General features: G+C 44.6%; 1 protein-coding gene across 1 annotated transcript in view; it reads left to right on the top strand.

Moving 5' to 3' along the window:
* The window catches only part of Maml2 (mastermind like transcriptional coactivator 2), a 321,229-nt gene extending 304,079 nt beyond the window's left edge, over positions 1–17,150 (top strand). The window contains exons 3-5 of the mRNA XM_021231346.2: positions 3,455–3,658; positions 8,478–8,589; positions 13,512–17,150. Coding sequence (XP_021087005.1) covers positions 3,455–3,658; positions 8,478–8,589; positions 13,512–14,527 — 1,332 coding nt within the window. The 3' untranslated portion in view covers positions 14,528–17,150. The remainder of the gene's footprint in view (positions 1–3,454; positions 3,659–8,477; positions 8,590–13,511) is intronic.
* The last annotated feature ends 257 nt before the right edge of the window (positions 17,151–17,407 follow it).

Here is a 17,407-nt window from a genome sequence, read left to right on the forward strand (position 1 = left end):
TCCCACAGCACATTCATGACACAGAGTGTCATGGAGGCTGAGTGTGTGCCAACTTTCCCATGACTTTCATTTGTCCTTCAGAGGGAAGGCTGTCTTGGGTGGGGAGAACCAGGTGACTTCTTCGGTGTTGAGTTCTCCGTGACTGAAGCTGCAGAAGCAGCAAGGCTGGGTGTGGAGTCAGAGCCAATGCACTGGAACATATTTTTCTTTCAAAATATTTTATGTGCTGAAGTTTGCACAACATCTTGGCAATGAAGGCATGTCTGTGAAGGAGGTGTCTTGTGTTTCATAGCTAGCATAAGGGCAGAAAATGTGACAGCAGCTAAATGTGACTTCAATCACAAACTGAAAAGAGTATAAAGAGTACTGTGGTAAGGTCTAAGAGCTACAAATTCAAAGGTTAAAAAATCTACCTAATGCCCAAAGAACTCATCTCCCTCTTAACTCATCTCTCTCCTTCCTCCACACCAGGGCACATCGCTCCACTCCAGCACTAGTTTCAAATTTGGACAACACTTGAGACTCCGGGGGAAAGGGTCCTAGAGTATTTTTGGTATTGTCTAGGAATGAATCTAAATTTAGAACCGTCCATCTGTTTGATTAGAGAGAAAAAGGGCTGCATTTTCTTGGCATGCACATCCTTTAGAAATCTCAGAGATGGGTGTTGTTCCAGATTTCTCTGGAAATTATGTTGAAGCTCACCAGTTCTGCCAACACCAAACATGCTGTCCATCTCTTTTCTTTTAGTTTTTAATCATATTTTATTTATTCTTTGAAAGTTTCGTACATTAATGCAATGTAGTTTGATCCTATCTATCCACCATTGCTTCCTTCCAACTTCCCTTAGTGCCCCTAGTCCCACTCCCTCCCAACTTCATGTTCTCCTTTTTTTGTGTTTTTAATAACCCTCTGAGTCCAGTTAGTGCTGCCCATTGTTCAAGGATGAGGGACCATGCACTCGAGCATGGACAGCCTACGAGTGAGCATCATAAACTCATATGCAAGCTGAGGGGGCACCTATATGTGTCCCCTTCCCGTTTCAACTGAACTCTGCATCTCCGATAAAGTCGTCATAGAACAGTGTTCAGTGACATGCGAGGCCTGACTTATTTGCTTCAAAAGCAAAAAGATAAAAATAAAAAGGCACTCTTGAAATATCATTAGTAGCTCTGAGTGGCCATCGTGGTAGGACTTCCTGGGAGCCAGCCATTTGTTCTCACAGGGAGTGTGTGATGTCAGTACCTCACTGCCATCATCGTTGTCCCTGTTCCCATCTTACAGATAAGGAAAGCTAGTTCACTTCTGCCGGACCTCATGCCTAATAAACGTCAGAACCAGGGTATGGACGGGAGTGGGCAGCTTCCTGGAGCTGCTTTGTCCACTATACAGCCATTCAAAGAGATCAAAAGAGTCCTTTAGATTTTTTTGTTGTTGTTTTTTCGAGACAGGGTTTCTCTGTGGCTTTGGAGGCTGTCCTGGAACTCACTTGGTAGTCCAGGCTGGTCTCGAACTCACAGAGATCAGCCTGCCTCTGCCTCTCGAGTGCTGGGATTAAAGGCGTGTGCCACCAATGCCCGGCGAGTCCTTTAGATTTTATTCTACCTGTTTGCCAATCATTTCCTTTAAACATGAAATATTTGTTTTCTCAAAGCCTCACACAGAACTTCAGGTTATATCTTAGAAAAGATTGTTCAGATTGAAATAGAGCAGAGGCCCAATGACTGCTTCCAGCACATTCTCTCTGGCTGATTCCTTCCACTGTCATTTCCAATGGCTCTTACACTCCTCAGCCCTGTCTCTTTCTGCCCACACACTCTGCTTCCCTTGGTATCTGAGGAGCCCCAAGGCTTCAGCCCCCAACCCCCCAAGTATTTCCTCCCCTGCTTTCCTCCCAAGACACTCAACCCACAGATCTTCCTCTTTGCCGTTCTACCAGGAACTCTCAAGAACTTGTCCTCAGGGCTACATTCCTAGTGGCATGTAAGACACAGGGGAGGAAATGACTTCCAAGGACCACATGGATGCACACTGGAAAGCCCCGAGTGCTGCAACTGTCCCAGGCACCACATTTGGGCACGTGGCTGTCCTCATGATTATGTCAGACCCCTTTGCTGTTGAGGCAGCTACTAGGATCAAGTCTCCTATTGCCCTGGGTTTCAGACAGACAGCTTTCTACTCCTTTAAAAGAGCTTAGTGGCTAAATATTTTTTAAAAGATGGGATAGCGGAGAAGCTAATTCCCAAGAATGGTGTGCCACTCCTAGTATGCATGCTTCATTTTGATCTGCTTGCCGTGAGCACATGCTGTCCGGCTGGGGAGTAAGAGCTGGGCTGTCTGGCCTCTGCGTGTCTCCTGTTTCCCACAGGTACTGTGAACATGAGCTGGCACGTGAGTGAGGGGCACACCTCTCGGGTCCCTGTAACCAGTGGATGAGGGCTTTTGACATTGTGCTGCTATGATGTAATCTAAATTTTTATTTCATGATGTGTTTGCTTCTTGTGTTTTGCATTTTCTTCTTTGAGACGTCATCTCCTGTATCCCAGGCTGGACTCAAACCGGTTATATAATAGAGCATGACCTTGAATCAGTGGTCCTCCTCCCTCCACCTACTAAGAGCTGGGGTTACAAGAATATGTCCCTGTGCCCAGGCTGATCTTATACTTGCTAACCTTTGTACACATGAGCATTTTCCAGCCCCTGGTTACATATGCGAGTCTCCAAGGAGATCACGTTTTCTAGTCTTCTTGGAGCCCTACTGGTACAGAGCTCTGTACACCTCACCAGGGAATAATGGTACTTCATGGGTTTGATTCCTTTGCCTGCAGGGTTCTGCTATATCAGTGTCTAAAACCTGGTAGAGTCCTCACACCAGAATGGTAATTCACCAGCACCCAGTATCACATGGTATGTGACGTGATTTTCCTCACCATCGCCAGTGAATGGGGTATGTCCCCACCCCTTAGCATAAACTGCTGTGAGAGTCGTGAGTCTGAGCAAACCACACATGCCTCCCGTCCAGAGTGACTATTCAGCCTTTAAACACGTGTTTGGAAAGGACGCTTTTATTGTAGGATCAGATATAATAAATGCACGTTGACTTTAGAAATGGCTGTCACTCCGTGGTGCCTTTGCTTCTGAGAAGCTGAGTGCATTACTGTATATTTTCACAGCAGTCTTCTTTGAGGTTCCATAAACGCCTCCTGGAATGAGGAGACTCGACTCTGAGAGTCAGGTGGGAGCTTATCCAATGCCTACCGTTCGCCTACCTGCTCTGTTTGCTATGTTATGCCACGATTTCTTCTACATTTCTAAAGCAATCTCCACATGTCCAACCCATTAGCCAAATTTGATCTCCAACAAGATGAAAATGTTTGGCGTCGAGGCTTAACATCTCTGTGCTTCCTGTGTCTTATTTGATTCACAGTAGCTCCCCTTTCTCCTTTCTCTTCTGCAGGATCAACACACTGTGGTAGGCCAGAACACAGGCCCCAGTCCAAGTCCCAACTCCTGCTCAAACCCAAACACTGCAAGTGGTTACATGAACTCCCAGCAGTCTCTGTTGAGTCAGCAAATGATGGGGAAGAAACAGACCTTGCAGAGGCCAGCCATGGAGCCAAAGCAGCAGCTTCTCCTCCAGCAGCAGATGCTGGCTGACTCGGTAAAGTTATCTCCTAACTTCTCTGGTGTGGGCTTGGAGCTATAGAGTCCCTTTGCCCTTCTGGGACAGCAATGAGAGTATAGTGGATGCGAGAGAAAGTAAACACCATGCATCTAAAATGCAGGGGAGAAAACAAACAAACAGAAACAGTAGCAACAACAACAAAAAACCGATTTACCAGCTGCTAGGCATATGGAGTCCACAGCCCCTCGTGACTAGCCCTGCCCAGTTCAGGAATGTCTGTGGCCAGCCGGGCATTTGAATGGAGCAAATGAAATCTCAGTTGTTCCCAGCCTCAAGGGGCAGAGGTAGTGAACTGCACTTTAATCATCCCTACTCCAAACTGATTTTTAGAGGTAAATGAGTTACTTTTAAAGGGAATTTTAAAAGTTACACCACCAACATTTAGCTTCCCCCACCACCACCAAAAAAAAAAGCATCTCAAGAATGGGGGACTGTTTCAAAAAATACATTTTAAATAAATTCCCATGTTCGCCATATTGGCCTGACCTTTTAAGAACCACAAGGTTGTTTTCCCTCAACCCAAGCTAGCTTCAGTATGTAGCTACTCATTCCTCTGTGTCCCCAGACTTCATCAGACACATCTGACCAAACTGCACTTAACTTAGACAGCTCTAGCTCTCCCTACAATCTCCTCTGTCCAGTGCAATCAAAAGGGACAAAGCCAAACAGGAAAGGGGGAAACGAGATTAGGAGACGCAGCTCAGCAGTAGAGTGTTTGCCTAGCGTGCCTTAGGTCCTGGGTTTGATCCCTACCACCGTAAGATGAGAAAAGTCCACTAAATCATTTTATGCTCAAGAAACTTTATAGAAACAGCCAGAAATGACGTGCTATAAACACCATGAATATTCAGTGAATACTGAAAGATGATGAAGATACAGGCCACAAACAAGACAGTCCCTTTCCCTCTTGTTAACCTAATGGAGCCCAGAATCCACTGTGAACATCAAATAAATAGGCAATTGTAATGCGTATGCTTAAACACTATGCTGTAGGAATTGCTAGAAATGGCTTCAGAGAAAAGATTGCATCTACTAAAGATCAGAAGGTGCAGTGGGAGTAGGGAGGAAAAATGGGGGGGGGGGTCATGCTGGCCCGGAGATCCAACACGCTCAAGACTCAGGTACACAAAGGGCACAAAGTGTCAACGCACAGAGTGTGGTCAAGGATAGAAATATGAAGGACACAGGCCGGAGGAAGAGTCTTGCTAAGTCATACTGCCTTAAATGCCATTGATTTTAAGAAGGATCACTGTGTTCAGATTTACATCCAACTAAAGGTAACCCAATAGGAGAGAATGCCCAGCGCCAGTTTGGAAATCTGACAAATCATCTCTCAAAATGGGCTAAAACTTGGCTTTAACATGGAAAGACCACAGTATTCTGATAGAAAGGGTAGCATCCACAATGTTAGGCAGAAGCAGACCAAAGACCAAAAGAGGCAGCCCTGTATTTACTGGTTAGTTTTAGGTAAAACTAGTAACAATGTAGCAGTCACACATGTCTTTAAAGGAACGACAAGTTTAAGTGAGTGCTTTTGCTCCAGGTGTCTGAAATCTGTGGTCACACCTGTTCCTTCCTCCTCCTTGTCTTTTTATCTTTATAACCGGAATAGCCTAGAAACAAGGGGGAAGAGAAGAGAATGTGCCATTTCAAACGGACTTCCTGGCGAGGCTCTTATTATCCCCATTGACACTGCAAATTTGATTAGCTTTACAAGATGGAGTTTCCGGGTTTTCTGCTTCCATTAAAACCCCTGTCAAAAAGTGACACACACATTCTTGGGGGCCTGGTGATGGTGCTGGCCTGGCTCCCAGTGAGCCCCTATGGCGTCTCACAGGTGCAATGGGCAGTAGTGAGGTGAATAAGAAAGAAGCTGCTCTCTGTGGTTGTTACCAAGCATCCACACTCCTCTTTGTCTGGATGCCATTGAGGGTGCCTGTGCTCTTTAGCGTTTCCAGGAAGAAGAAGCCTTTGATGCCCCTTTGCATTAGCATTCGCTTTTTAGTAATTCAAGGCCTTCGCAAGACCAGATGGGCACCTAAATGGAGGTGTTTTGTTTTTTTCTTAAAAGTTTGTTAGCCTTACTCTCGACCATTCTTCCACCAGTGAAACACACAAAAGAGTGGAATGAGTAACGGTCCCTACACTGATCATCGCTGCTAGCATGAACTAGACACCTCCTGTGTGCCTGGCGCCATGCTGAAGTTTTCCAGAACAAAAGCGTTCATCCTTACAGGAGGAGTATGAAAGAGATCCTAGAACCTCCCAAATCTTACGTGTTTTATGGCTAAGGAAACCAAAGCAAGACAGATAGCACTGAAGCAAGAGAGATTGGGCCACGATGAAAACTCATTTCATTTTACACAGAGGTGATTTCAGTGATACAGTGTGAGTTTACACGGGGGCCTTATTGTAGCTTCCTCCAGTCAGTGTATACACAATATATTAATTAATTAATTATTATTATTATTAATTTATTTTTACATTCCAATCCCAGTTCCCCATCCCTCATTTCTTCCACTCCCTCCATCCCACCCTCCTCCCATCTGCTCCACAGAGAGGGTAAGGCTTCCTATAGGGACTTCACTGTCTGGTAGCATGACAAGTCTATGCTACATCTACAGGAAAAGCCCTCTAATCTGATTTACTTGGGGACATAGACTATTAAGAAACTTGGGTTTTCAGAGATGTGTATGTTAAGGCTTTTAGCAAATCAAGTGATCTGTTGGAGAGAGAAAAGGTCAACTGCTCAAGATACATTAAGTGAATCTGGATTTGAAGTAATAGTGTGTGGGAATAAAAGGAACTAATTGTCACACATACACACACACATACACACACATGTGCACGAATCGTCATCATACAAACAGTAGTAACACCTAATTATAAATGAAAAAATGCTTCTTGGAAAAAAGATTTCACAAAGTCCCATTCTTGGCTTAAAAATCAAAACTGTCAGTTTACACAAGTATTTACAACAGGGTTGCTTGCTCACAACCACATTGGGTTGGTGAAGTCCCCAGGCTCTTTCTTAAACTGTTTGAGCAATCCCCCCACCAAAAGAAGAGTTTCACTGACCAGTTTTTCCCTTAATTTGTAAACCCATGTTTAAAAGAAGAAATGTAATCCATATGTTTCTGATTCATTTACGCTTAGCTCATCAAAATTATGTTTTATATGAATTACTTGGTGTTCAAAAACACTCTATGAGTCTTTCAAGTTTGTTTCTTCTTAGAAACAAGAACTAAATTTGGTTTGTTGTTATTTTAAGGCCCTCCTCCTGCCCCTTTTAGAGAACACACATCCCACTAAGAAATTTCAGAGCTGAGCAGAAGCCGTGAGTTTGAGCGGTGCAAACACACACTTGGCTCCAACTAATGGCCTCATCTGTCTGCTGTAGTTGCCTATGTATTGACTTTCCTATAATTACAGTCTTCGCCTCTACCTATGCCAATTATTCTTATCTTTAGGAATGGATATTGCCTTATAGTGTATACAGAATTACATTGAAGCCATTCCAGAAAGTTTCCAAAGCACAACAAGAAAGAAAGTAGGAATCCCCATCCCAAGCTGGTAGGAGGGGCATAGTCATGCATCTTGCTCCCTGTATAACATAAAGCCTTAACACATGCCAGCCTCAGACAGGGTTATTCTGGTGTCATGATAAACTAATACCAAATAGGCCGCTTTGTAATTTTATCTAAAAACAAACAAGGTCACTATGTGATCCCCAATGCTAAATGTCACCCTCTCCAGCTAGTGTGTAAAAGCTACTCTTTCATCAGCCTAGGACAACGCTCTCCTTCCCTAGCTCACCCAGGCCCTCTCACAGCCCTCCCGAGACAGTTGTGCTCCTCGCGGCTCTTTGCTGCTATGAGCAATGACAGCAGCGGAGATGTTCCTGAAGCTCCGCCAAGGCATTGGCATAGTAAATGGAGGTCCCTATTTCTTCTCTTACCACCCAAACTCATCTACCAAGAGAATATAAAGGCAGCCAGCCGCGGAACATTCTGTGCTTGTCAAGCAGGACGCTGAGGTCTTTGTACTGAGTGGCATGAAGGACCCCGAGTTCCTGAGTCTGGAATTGGTATCTGTTGCATTACTGCATGACTCAGGGCAAGCTACTTAGCCTAATGAAATTTGCATGGCCTCTTTTAAATGAGAACAACCACGGTTACCTTCAAAGATTTGTTAAGAGTGGGTAGAAGAGATGTCCTGTGCACATGGTGCCTGCCCCAGTACCTGGAAGGTTAGCAAATCTCTTGGTGTCTCATCCACGGAGAGGCAGAAGAATTGCCAAACCAAATTACGGAGATCCCAGGTGTTCTCCGTTTTATCTGGCAAACTATTTTCCAAAGTCTTTGACACCAGAGTTACACACGGACGCCGAAGCTCATCAGACATGCTAAGGCGCAAAACAAGAAGTGCTATCACCAAACCCACACACATTCAGTCACACTTGAAAGCTAATCACGGCATGAAGGAGATGAGCGTGCACCGTAGAGACAAAGCAGGCGCTGAAATCCATAGAGGGGCAGAAATGACGCTTCCGTGTAGGAAGTGACTCAAAGGGAAAGATCTGTCTCTGAACCCACACTGCCAAATGAATCACATGCCCACGGTGTAAAATAACCCAGTTTGCTTGATGCAAGCTCCCATTGTATAGCCCATGCTGGCTTCAAACTTGCGATATTCCGGCCTCTACTTCCTGTATGTGACCTTTTTGAGCAGCATACAGATTTTAGTAAGTGAAGAAGTGTTCACCCCACTCAGTGCTTCCGTTTGTGTTTTCAAGGAGAAAAGCTCCCCCCAGGATCAGATGAACCGCCATCTGACAAGGCCACCCCCGGACTACAAAGACCAAAGAAGAAATTCGGGCAGCCTGCAGCCAGCTGCTCAGTACTCTGGTAAGAGTTCTCCAAAACTAATACAAACCACAACTGTGAAAACGAGACTCTATTCCGTGTCTACTGCTCTCTCTCCCCATCTTGGATAGCACATCGTCCCAAAGCTATCGCTAACCCCGACTTAACCGTCAGATCCAAACCACATTATGGCTCACACTATAATCCCAGCACTCCTGAGGCAGGAGGAGCACTGTGCGTTCAATTCCAGCCTGAGCTACACAGTAAATTCCAGGCTAGCCCAGATTATAGTGTGAGAGTCTGTCTTTATCCCTTCACCCTCAGAAAGACCTCGCTTGTCCTTTCATGTGTCCTTGCTTGTCCACAGTCTATGCTCACATGCTCACCTCTCCTCACAATCTATGCTCACATGCTCACCTCTCCTCACATGCTCACCTCTCCTCACATGCTCACCTCTCCTCACATGCTCACCTCTCCTCACATGCTCACCTCTCCTCACATGCTCACCTCTCCTCACACTCTGTGCTCACATGCTCACCTCTCCTCACACTCTATGCTCACATGGTCACCTCTCCCCACACTCTATGCTCACATGCTCACCTCTCCTCACACTCTATGCTCACATGCTCACCTCTCCTCACATGCTCACCTCTCCTCACATGCTCACCTCTCCTCACACTCTATGCTCACATGCTCACCTCTCCCCCACGCTCTGTGCTCACATGCTAACTACTCTACCAATTACGTGTGAGAATTTTAAAACCCTGCAGGTCTCCTGACTGTCCTGTTCACTCCCCCTCCTCATGCTGACCTTGGTCCAGCCAGTGGAAGGTTGTGCAGAAATAGCTCCTTTCAGAACATCACCTGGCAGCTTGCATACAGCCTCATCCTTCCTCATTCTTCCTATGAGCCCATCTCCCCAAATATCCTCCTTGAAAGACAAATCACCTTGTTGAAAGGGAAAAATTAAAAAGAAAATCATATTTTTATAAAGCCTTCCTCAACAAAAGAAAGGATTTATATTTATTTTCTATTTAACTCACAAAACAGCTTTTTCCTCACTCTCTTTCTCATGAAATAGGGCAGGTACTTGTGGAAAAATCTTTCTTTCTCTAGGGTTCTCTAAACCCCAAAGAATCTTCCTCAAACCCAGCCCATGCTGTTCCTGCTCCCTGGTTTCCAGAAACTTCTCCAGTCACTTCTCTCAAGAACTCTGATTTTTCTTGTCACATTAAGCTAGTATCTTCAGTTTCTCAACTACCTTTTCTTTACATGTCTCCATCTGACCAAGAAGTCATCCAGAATATTCTCTAAAAATCAAGATCTGTGGACACTCCTATTACTATCGCCTGTCCTGTTGCAAATACTTTAATAAGTTGTGGTAATTCTTTCAAATGCCTGAAGATGCAACAGGTTGTCTTTCCCCACTGGAAAAAAATGGGAATAGGTATTCTGTTGCTCGAGATGATTTTATTTAAGTGCAAAAGCTGAGTTCCCAGTTCAGTTTGGTTGTCCACAAAAGACAGTGGAGCTCTGATGAGGAGCATGGCCCGGTGCCATGGGCAACCAACGGACTTTGGAGAACCTGTGAACCTTTGCAGTAGTATACGAGTTTTCAGGTAGGTTCTTAAGGTTCTTTTCCCATTCTTGTAGAAAACTCTCCAGGATGGGAGTCCAGAGCAGATGTGCTGTCTGCACGGTGTCACCAGAGTCCAGGCTTCCTTTTGCGCCCTTAACATGTGGCTCCCATCCCAAGGGCTTCCCTGCAGCCAACATGTCGGGAGCTTCCATGTCCAAATTGCAGGCAGGGAGAGGAAAGGGGGAAATGTGAGAAGCGTTCTGGAGGAGCCACACCCTCGTAAAGTGGTCTTCTGGGACTCCCGCCCACGCATCCTTACCTCTAGCCACAATGTGTTCCTGTGGGTTTTCCATCAGCAAGAGAACCCAGGATTTGTGCTTTGTCACATGAACACATTGCTCTGAGTCAGAGGAAGACAGGGACGGGACAAGGACACCTGCCCAAGAATAAAACAACCAACAGCAAACCAAAGCAAACTCTTTCGTGTTGCTCTAAATTTTAACATCAGTCCAGAAATAATTCTTTTTGGGGGGCGGGGGACTGAGCCCAGGGTCTTGCTTGTGTTGGGCAAGCATTTTCCCAGTGAGCTACATCTCTAGCTCTGAAACTACTTATGACCCTACACATCACCTGTGTAAGGAGGTACAAGAGACTCCTCCCACCTTGGAGGAGCATGGGGTCTAGTTGAGGACAAATTTTGTAGTAAAGAGAAAAGCTATGGTGTTGGCTTGGCCTTGTCTTTTTCGTTACACGTCATACCAGCAGAGGATATCCTAAGCAGTCACTTGTGGGCATGGTCTTCACAAACCTCTTATTTCATACTCTGTGTGTGTGTGTGTGTGTGTGTGTGTGTATCAATCTCTTCTTGAGAGTGTCTTTCTCTGGGGTTTTGTCTTTCCTTCAATCTCCTTCACGAAATCATTCAAAATTCAGTTGAACGCAAACTCTGTCAGCTGCTGGAGCTGGAATACAACTGTAAGCAGAACAAGGGACAATGCCTGCCCTGGTGGAATTTGTCGTTTAAGGCACCCCTTGCCTCCGTTTTTGCCTCTCGAGCTGATTCCTCAGGGTGCCTTCAGCCTCCCTGAGCCAGGGATATTTTAGCCTCTATTAGTCACTGTCCATTGTGTGGAACCATCTTATTCAGCAGGCTGGGGTCCAGTTATTGCCCCCCATTCAATCAATTGTTGACAGGCATCAGTTTAACTGGCAGCTCTTTCGAGGCTTGGTGGACTGCCATGGTGCTCAGTGGAAGAATTAAACAGAAGAACGGCCTCGAAAGAAATGAGACTAGGATATTAGGAAAAGCTTCAAAGGAGAGCTTCAGGCTTGCCATGAACCCTGAAGGAAATATAAGGCTCAGGGGCTAAGGGGCATCGTGGGAGTAGAAGACAGATGAGCAGCAGTGGCTGGTATTCAATAGCTCTGCAGTAGTAGTGTGCACCCGCCAGCAGGCTTCCCATACAGAGCCAGAGTACCTCAAATCCCAGATTCTTAAAGAGACGAGGCTTAGTTTGCCCTTCGGATGCAGGGAAGCCACTCACAGCAGCGTCTTGAATGAGGATGACGCAGACGAAGAGTGGAGACAATTGTCCAGGCCACAGGTTATGAGTAGTAGCCATGAATAGGATTTATCCCCCACTTTCTCCTTTGGACCCTGGGGTGAAGAGTAACCTGGATTTCATGACAGCTAGCTAATCAAAGTTATAGTTTTCGAACTTGGAACACAACAAAAGTAATTCAAAATGAAAGGTTATCAGCTCAATGACTTCAGGAGACAAATAAAATAAAAACTAGAAAGCAGAACCGTTCTTTTTTTTTTTTTGCTTTGTTTTTCCTTTTTTTATTTAAATTAGAAACAAGCTTGTTTCACTTGCCAATCCCAGCTCCCTGTCCCTCCTCTCCTCCCCCGCCCTCCCCACACTAATGTTTTTTATCATTTTTTATTTTAATTTTAAATAGCTTGTTTTACATGTCAATCCCAGTTCCCTCTCCCTCCCCTCCTCCCACACTCCCCTTCCCCCCCCCCAGCCTCCCACCCTATTGCCAAATCCTTCCACATAGGAGATATCTAGAGTCTGTCATTTCACTCTGGGTAGGGTCCAGGCACTCCCCTAAGACTCCAGGCTGAGAGAGCATCCCTCTTTGTGCTATAGGCACACGATGACTGTTTGTATTCCAGGGATAGACACTGATCCACAGCTCAGGGCCCCATAGGTTGCCCAGGCCTTCTCACTGACACTCACATTTGGGGGGTCCAGATCAGTCCCATGCTGGCCTCCCCACTATCGGTCTTGGGTCCAAGAGCTCTCCCCTGTTCAGATCAGCTGTCTCTGCTGGTTTTGCCAGCCCAATCTTTGCCAATTTGCTCATCACTCCTCTCTCTCTGTCACTGGGTTCCTTGGGTTCAGATCAGTGATTGTGTGTTTGCCTCTGCTTCCATCAGTCACAGGATGAAGGCTCCCAGATGGTTATAGACATCAAGTTCATTATCAGGAATGGGCATTCAAGGTGGTCTCTCCACTATTGCTTAGCTTGCCAATTGGTGTTATCCCTTTAGATTACTAGAGGTCACTCTGGTGCCTGATCTGTCTTCTAACCTATGATTCCCTCTTCCCCCTATTCTACCCCCACCCACTCAACTTTCTGCTCCCCCATGACCAACTCTCTTCCTCTTCACCCCCTCTCTTCTTCCCAGCTCCCACTCCCCCAACCCCCCGCCGTGTTCCCCATCCATTCAGAGGATCTTGTCTCAATCCTCTTCTCTTGGGTACTATGCATATATGCATATCTTTTAGGTTCTTTCCTGTTTCCCAGACTCTCTATCAGTGGAAGTGCAGACAGGCACTATCCTGATCCATGTCTAAAATCCATATATTAGTGAGTACATACCATGTTTGTCTTTTTGCAACTGGGTTACCTCACTCAGGATGGTTTCTTCCAGTGATATCCATTTACCTGCGAATTTCAAGATTCCATTGTTTTTTCTGCTGAGTAATACTCCATTGTGTAAATGTACCACATTTTCTCTATCCACTCTTCAGTTGAGGGGCATCTAGGTTGCTTCCAGGTTCTGGCTATTACAAATAATGCTGCTATAGTGGAGCAGATGCCCTTGTTGTATGAATTTGCCTCATTTGGATATATGCCTAAGAGTGGAATTGCTCGGTCTAGTGGCAGAACCGTTCTATTTCAGTCTTCTTTCTGTAATGTGCAAACTCTTAACCAAGGAGGAGTGGCCTGGGGAGATGCTCTCTACCAAATCTCTTCTGTTCTTTTTACGCAGTGTGTCTCATATGTTATTCGTCTAACGGTAAGTTCTTGCAAGCTGAGACAGGAGATGTCATACTATCATGAACAAATGTGATTCTCTTCTCTGTCCTAGGTGGCTCCTCTACCGTGAATTTAAACTCTAACCAAGCTTTGACAAATCCAGTTTCAACACACACCATTTTAACTCCGAACTCTAGCCTCATGTCTACGTCTCATGGGATGAGAATGCCACTGTTATCCACAGCGGTGCAGAACATGGGGATGTATGGGAACCTGTCTTGTAACCAGCCTGGCACCTACAATGTCACTTCAGCAATGAATCAGCTGACCCAACAGAGGAATACAACCCAGCTGATAACAAATCAGAACAACCCTCTGATGCCACGGCCATCTCCCTTGGGGGCAAATAACGGCAACAACGTGGCCACCTTTGGAGCTGGGTCTGTTGGCAGTTCACAACAACTAAGACCAAATTTGGCCCACAGTTTGGCAGGCATGCCAGCCCAGAGGTCATCAACTGTCATGATCACATCCAACACGACAGCAACAAACTGGGCTTCTCAAGACGTAACGGCGAAGCAACAGGAAGCCCTCAAATCCACAGGTGTGCGCTTCCCAACAGGTACACCTGCAGCCTATACCCCAAACCAGTCATTACAGCCAGGAGTTGGGAGCCAGCCATTTTCCCAGAGGGCAGTGGCGCCCCCTAACCAGTTAACGCCAACAGTGCAAATGAGACCTATGAGCCAAATGAATCAGACATTAAATGGGCAAACGCTAGGTCCACTCAGGGGTTTGAACCTCAGACCTAACCAGCTGAGCTCACAGAGTCTATCTAATTTGAATCCATCAGGAACAGGATTGAATCAGCCGCGGACAGGCACCAACCAGCCACCATCCCTGACGCCCAACACTTTTCCTTCATCCAACCAAAGTTCCAGGGCTTTTCAAGGAACTGACCACGGCAGCGATTTAGCTTTTGACTTCCTCAGCCAACAGACTGACAGCATGGGCCCTGCCCTAAACAGTGATGCTGATTTCATTGATTCTTTATTGAAGACAGAGCCTGGCAATGACGATTGGATGAAAGACATCAACCTTGATGAAATCCTGGGAAGCAATTCCTAAGGAGAATAGGAAGGCGCTTTGCAGGCTTCGAGCAGTATTTTCCAAGGACCCTGGAATGCTAAACTGCTGACATCCGGTGGACTAGAGACATCAAAACAGAAAGCTGCCAATAACCACAGTGATAAACATTCTGGTTCATGTGCTTGTTTTAAAAATCTCGAGCCTGATATTAAAACGTCAGGATCGCTTTTCCCTGCCTGAACATCAGGACATGTTATCCGGTTTATCCAAACACAACTGTGATGTTGATGTGTAATTAGTTATGTAAAAATGGTCTTCCCAAGTTCCTTTTCTCGGAGAAGGAAATATAACGGAACTTGAGACTTTTTTCGGTCCCATATCATAGACAGGCAGAGACTGGCATCTGCTCTAGTAGATAAGTATGCTTTGATTTCTCCATTTACTTTTCCTAAAACTTGCAGGAAAGATTGAAATGCTATATGGTTGTTTGGAGTAAATAAGAGAGAACCAGAGAACCTAGAAGTCATCCGTCAGATTACATGACTTCTTTCTTAGATGCACTCCTCATTTTTGTAATTTTCCCATGTGTTTTGTATTTTGGTGGGATGCTGTGTCTTGTGATAAAACAGGAATGCAGGGCTTACAGCTTGAATGGGGCTTCCCTACCAATTTTTTATAGATAACCAAGACTTGTCATGATTATACTAAGGTATCAATGCACAACTGCTTGCATAAAATTTCACTTAAAAAAAACTGAACTTTGCCATGTAGAAGACAAACATGGCCACAAGTAACCCAAGGTGTTTCCAGCTGTGACTGATGCCACTGGTTTGTTCCCAAGCAGAATGCAATTGAGCCTTGTCCTCCTATTTTTTCGTAGCCTTGAGACTTGTTTGTAGAAAATGAAAGCTTGGGTTGGAGTGAGATTAGAGAGTATTCTGTTTTGACTGGAGATAAGAAACAGGAGAAGGGTAACGGAGAGACAACAGGGACTTCCTTGGACACAGTACTTGGACGTGGGTGAACAGCTGAGCCCAGTTAGTCTGCATGTAGCCACCACTCCCACTATTCACCATACAGTAAACCCTTGGCCTGTGGTGCCTGAGCCTTTCTTATCCAGGTTTCCCCTCAGGGCTGAGTGTGCAGCAAAGTGTGGATTTGTGTTGGGCCACTGAACCTCAGTGCTCACGTCTAAGTACACAACAGAGTGGAGATGTATAGGTCTGAGTTGGTTCTAAAACACCACTACCACTTTCCTAAATCCAGAGAACCAAAGGCTACTCTCAACCTTTGAGTTACACATTCACATACTTCACTATCAGGTGTGATTGAACTCAAGTCACGGAAGCACCAAACCTTCACAGATCTGTTCAGAAAAGGAACAAGTCTTTAAAGCTCTGTAAAGCCCTCTTCTGGTCTTTACAACACCTTTGGGCTCTCTCCTTCTTCTCCACCGCACCAATATCGCTGGCCCAGAAACTTTCCTGCGCTGATTTGTAAATATTAATAAATTACTTGTTTTGTAAACTTTTGTAAAGAATATTTTGGTAGAAATACTTAAAACATATTCTTTGGATTATATTTATACATATGTGAAATAAATATACTATCGAAAGGTTATATTTTATACAAAAAGTAAATTGTTACCTTTTGTATGCTAATATACAAAGTTTTGTATAATATGATGGTTTATTTTTAGCTCTACACTTAAACCATAGGTGATGGAGTGGAAACTTTTAGAAACTACCAAGAAGCTTGTTAGATGAATTTATATTCTGAACCTCCATACGAAAGCATTCCAGGTTTCCAGCCCTCCCTGTTGTTGGTGTGTTTTCCAGCTCTAAATTCTTTATTAAGCCCATAGTTCTCATGTCTTATTTGATTATTCTGCTGTGCATATTGTATCAGTCCCTGTAGTAGGTGTTCTACTGAGTGTTTTCCCATTATACAAAACAATGTTTTTCCATGCAGAAAGAGAGGAAAAGCAATGTGTATATAAACACATTGGTTTTGTGGCTCCTTCAGATTACTGTACATAGCTGCAGGATTTCTCAGTTGCAGCACCCCTAATTCAGTTTGTTTTCACCCTAACACAAACAGTACATTTTGTAGCAACTGTTCAAACAGAATGGCTGGTTTTTCTTCTATCTTAATGTGAATTTCATAATTAATGCCTATTTATTCAGCTATTCATTAAGATACAGGATTCTTTGGGGAGGATGGTATAATCTATAGTTTCTGTTTGTTGGCAGCCTATTACCAAAGATGACGTAATTTTCCTGAAAGCTGAGATAATGACAATTTGATAGACAAACATAGTAAGAGCTTCAGGATTTACAGCGTAAGAGCTATTGGGATACAAGAACCCATTTATAGAAAGACCAGACTACTTAATCACTGACATTGCTTATCATTCTGGCATATAACAGAGAAGGTAGGAGTCATTTCTCTTTCTGTTTTAAATTCAGAGACAAGAAAGTAATGTAGGCAGATAATTCCTTCTTGGCTTTGTGTTCAGTCCAATGAAGCGAGTCACTAAGTGAAGTGCTGGTGTTACCTGCATTGCTGTCCTGAATACACGAATGTAAAGATTTCAATTTGTAATACAAGTATTTTGTGTTGTGTGTAATTCCATGTGTAAAAAAAATAGTTGAAAAATTCAGAAGTGGTTTTCTTGTATGAAGTCATACTGTCAGTCACCAATGATATCATTACAGTATTCCAGTTAGGATAACCGTATACACAAATTATCCTGTTTTTAAAGATTTATTTTGTACTTTCTAACTACGTGTATGAGTATGGATATGCACGTGTGAGTGCTGGTGTCTGCCCAGGCTAGAGGATGCCCTGGAGATGCAGTCATGAGCCAACTGATGTAGGACCTGAACCCGGGTCCTCTGGAAGAGCAGTGAGTACCAC

The sequence above is a fragment of the Mesocricetus auratus genome, unplaced genomic scaffold (genome assembly GCF_017639785.1).
Source record: "Mesocricetus auratus isolate SY011 unplaced genomic scaffold, BCM_Maur_2.0 Super-Scaffold_100040, whole genome shotgun sequence".
Classification (NCBI taxonomy): domain Eukaryota; kingdom Metazoa; phylum Chordata; class Mammalia; order Rodentia; family Cricetidae; genus Mesocricetus; species Mesocricetus auratus.